Source organism: Morone saxatilis, unplaced genomic scaffold (genome assembly GCF_004916995.1).
Source record: "Morone saxatilis isolate NCDOM2014 unplaced genomic scaffold, NCSU_SB_2.0 Contig1, whole genome shotgun sequence".
In the NCBI taxonomy this organism is placed as follows: domain Eukaryota; kingdom Metazoa; phylum Chordata; class Actinopteri; family Moronidae; genus Morone; species Morone saxatilis.
In genome coordinates, this window is record NW_023339651.1 from 402,915 (window position 1) to 405,698 (window position 2,784).

At 42.2% G+C, this 2,784-nt stretch overlaps 1 protein-coding gene across 1 annotated transcript in view; it reads right to left on the reverse strand.

The window, feature by feature from the left end:
• Positions 1 to 2,784, reverse strand: part of ankfn1 (ankyrin repeat and fibronectin type III domain containing 1) — a gene marked incomplete at its 3' end in the record, with an annotated part of 21,445 nt that overhangs the window by 10,590 nt on the left and 8,071 nt on the right. The window contains exon 7 of the mRNA XM_035668841.1: positions 1,799 to 1,906. Within this exon, the coding sequence (XP_035524734.1) occupies positions 1,799 to 1,906 (108 nt within the window). The remainder of the gene's footprint in view (positions 1 to 1,798; positions 1,907 to 2,784) is intronic.

A 2,784-nucleotide genomic window follows, 5' to 3' on the forward strand; every position in this document is an offset into this window, starting at 1 on the left:
GAGACTGGAAGAGAGCGAGACAGGAAGAGAGTGAGACAGGAAGAGAGCGAGACAGAAAGAGAGTGAGACTGGAAGAGAGTGAGACTGGAAGAGAGCGAGACAGGAAGAGAGCGAGACTGGAAGAGAGTGAGACAGGAACTGATCACGTTACAGTAAATAAAACAATAATATATTAATAAAAAGTAAAAAGTATGTTTTCATCAGTGTTTAATCACCTGAATATAAGAATCATTGTGTTTTTATCTCTGCTGGCGGAGTCCACCAATCTACAGAAGCCCAGAATGGACAAACACTGGATCTAGAAAGAGACTTTCTCCGTAGTTTCTTCTACACCTTCACCACTAGATGCCACTAAATCCTACAAACTGGTCCTTTATAGTCTCCATGTTCATGTTCGCTCAGGTAGATACTTACACTAGCTCTTAGCACTAGTTGCTACTGGCTGAAATGCTAATCAATAGAGTTCCGTGGAAGTAAACAGCTTCCTGTTACATGCAGACTTTAAAGTGACTGAGAGGTTTGTGTTCACTGTGTTTGAGCTTCACATTTTCCACTTTCAGCAGCTGTTCAGCAGAGTGTGAAACAAACTACACAGAGATCCTGCAAACATCACACAGCGGGAAATGGAAGGAACCAACTGGAGGCGACTTGAAGAGTCTAAATGACTAATGAGCCGTCGTTAAGCATCACTTTATCTGTTGCCCGTAGCAACAGCAGCTGAAATGTCAGTTCACACTCGTTTGGAAGAAATCAATTACAGGAGTTTTTCTCCAGGACAGCATTCGCTCACAAAGTGTAATAACATAAAGTACCAGCAGCCGAGTGTCGACACATGTAACTTGTTTTAATGAGGAAGTCTCAGCTTCATTACGCCAGCAGACGAGTTTCAAACTGAATATTCAACGATTGTTATGGTTATTATTCTCTTATTCCTCCTGTGTCTCTGTAAACTTCCTGTCTTTGTCTTTTTCCTGCAGTTATTGATTGTTTTTTTTGTCTAATTTCTGTTAAATACATAGAAATATTAATAAAATTACAAAAATAGTCAGTCATTTTCTGTTATTTTACAGTATTTTTTTGACGTCCAGCTGCCAGAATATTACTGTTTAATAAACCTTCACGTTTATTATCTGAGTGAGCAGACAAAATATAATGAACATTTTCCACAACAGGGATTATTTCTAGGATTTTGGGTAATTTTAATTAATTTCCAGGTGTTTCCATGACTGGAAAACTACTCTCTACATTTCTAGGTTTTCCAGGACGAGTGGGAACGCTGAATGCGCACACACACACACACACACACACACACACACACTGCAGGAGAGGTGTGGGGCAGTTCTGGTCTGATGTGTAACAGTGGGGGTAATTAGTACTGGGGCAAACAGCTGTAGAATTAGTGTTTTTAAATTAAACTCTTTAATCTGTGCAGTCACAGTCTCAGTCTTTGTCTCCCTGGTGTCTATTTTCACATTTTTCAATGTTTTACATTTGATTGTTTTTATTGAATTCATTTTTTAGCAAACTTTTATTAATGGTTGTTGATTTAGTTTTGCTGTTTCTCTGTGAAGCACTTTAGGCTGCAGGTTGTATGAAAGGTTCTATATAATGTAATAAATAGAATAAAGAGATCAGAATATGATTATGTTCATTTACACAAACACATCTCACTCACTGCTCACAAACACTGATTCACAGTCTGAGATCTGGAAGCTTTAAGCTCAAAGTTGAGTTTCCAGTTGAATTAAAGTGACTGTGTTGCATCGTCTGCAGACTCAGTTGTGTTCCTCAGACTCACCTCCGCAGCAGTAGTGTGTGTGAGTCGCTCGGACCTGCTGCAGCAGACGCTCCATGGCCTCGATGTGGCCTCGCCTCCGGGGCTCCCGTCCGTCGCTCTCCCTCCAGTCTGAGCAGACAGAGGACAAACACTGAGAGACTATCTCAAGGAGAACCTCTGGTCAGGTATGTTGGTGTTAGCATGTTAGCATCTGTCTGATTAGCAGAAACATTTGGGAAAATAGAGCGAAAAAACACTTAAATCCACTTTAATCCACAAGGACGTCACTCCAGACTCCTGAAATCTTCAGATCGACTGATAGTTCCTCTCACAGATCTGTATCGCGATTTAACGTTTATATTCCGAAACATCGCAGTTACAAAGGAAAGAGTGACAAATTAGTAGCTATGCCTGTTACGTTCATGACTTAAAAATAAAATTGAAGCCAATATAATATAAGCTAATGAATACACAGCTGACCACAAGGAAACGTAAAGAACTGGTTCGAGGTTGGGCTCCGGGTCCGAACCAGCCCTGAACCTGCACTGGTACCACAGCAGTGGGGCGGAGTCACGGCGGCTCAGAGTAGAGGAGAGTTAACGTTATTAATATTGCAGATGGAGCGAGCAGAATTAGCAGTTAGCAAGCTAGGAGGCTGCGGGGCTGAGGAGGAGGAGGAGGGTAATATCTTAGTGTCAGTGTAAGTTATCTAACAGTCTGTGTGACTGTGGGGGGGCGAGAGGGGTCTGTGAGTGGACTGGCCGGCTGGCTCGCCAACTCCCCCCGCTGGAGCCTCGTTGTCCGCCATTGACCAGTCAGAAGAGACGCAGTGCATTATGGGGTGGTTGAGTATGCATGCTGTATACTCAGAAATTCTCCGATAATTTCTCACATTAATAGACTGAACGGCTGAAACTCACCACAGACTCAATATGACGTCATACTGAATATACCTTAGTTAGTGAGTGAGTGAGTGAGTGAGTGAGTGAGTGAGTGTGTGTGTGTAT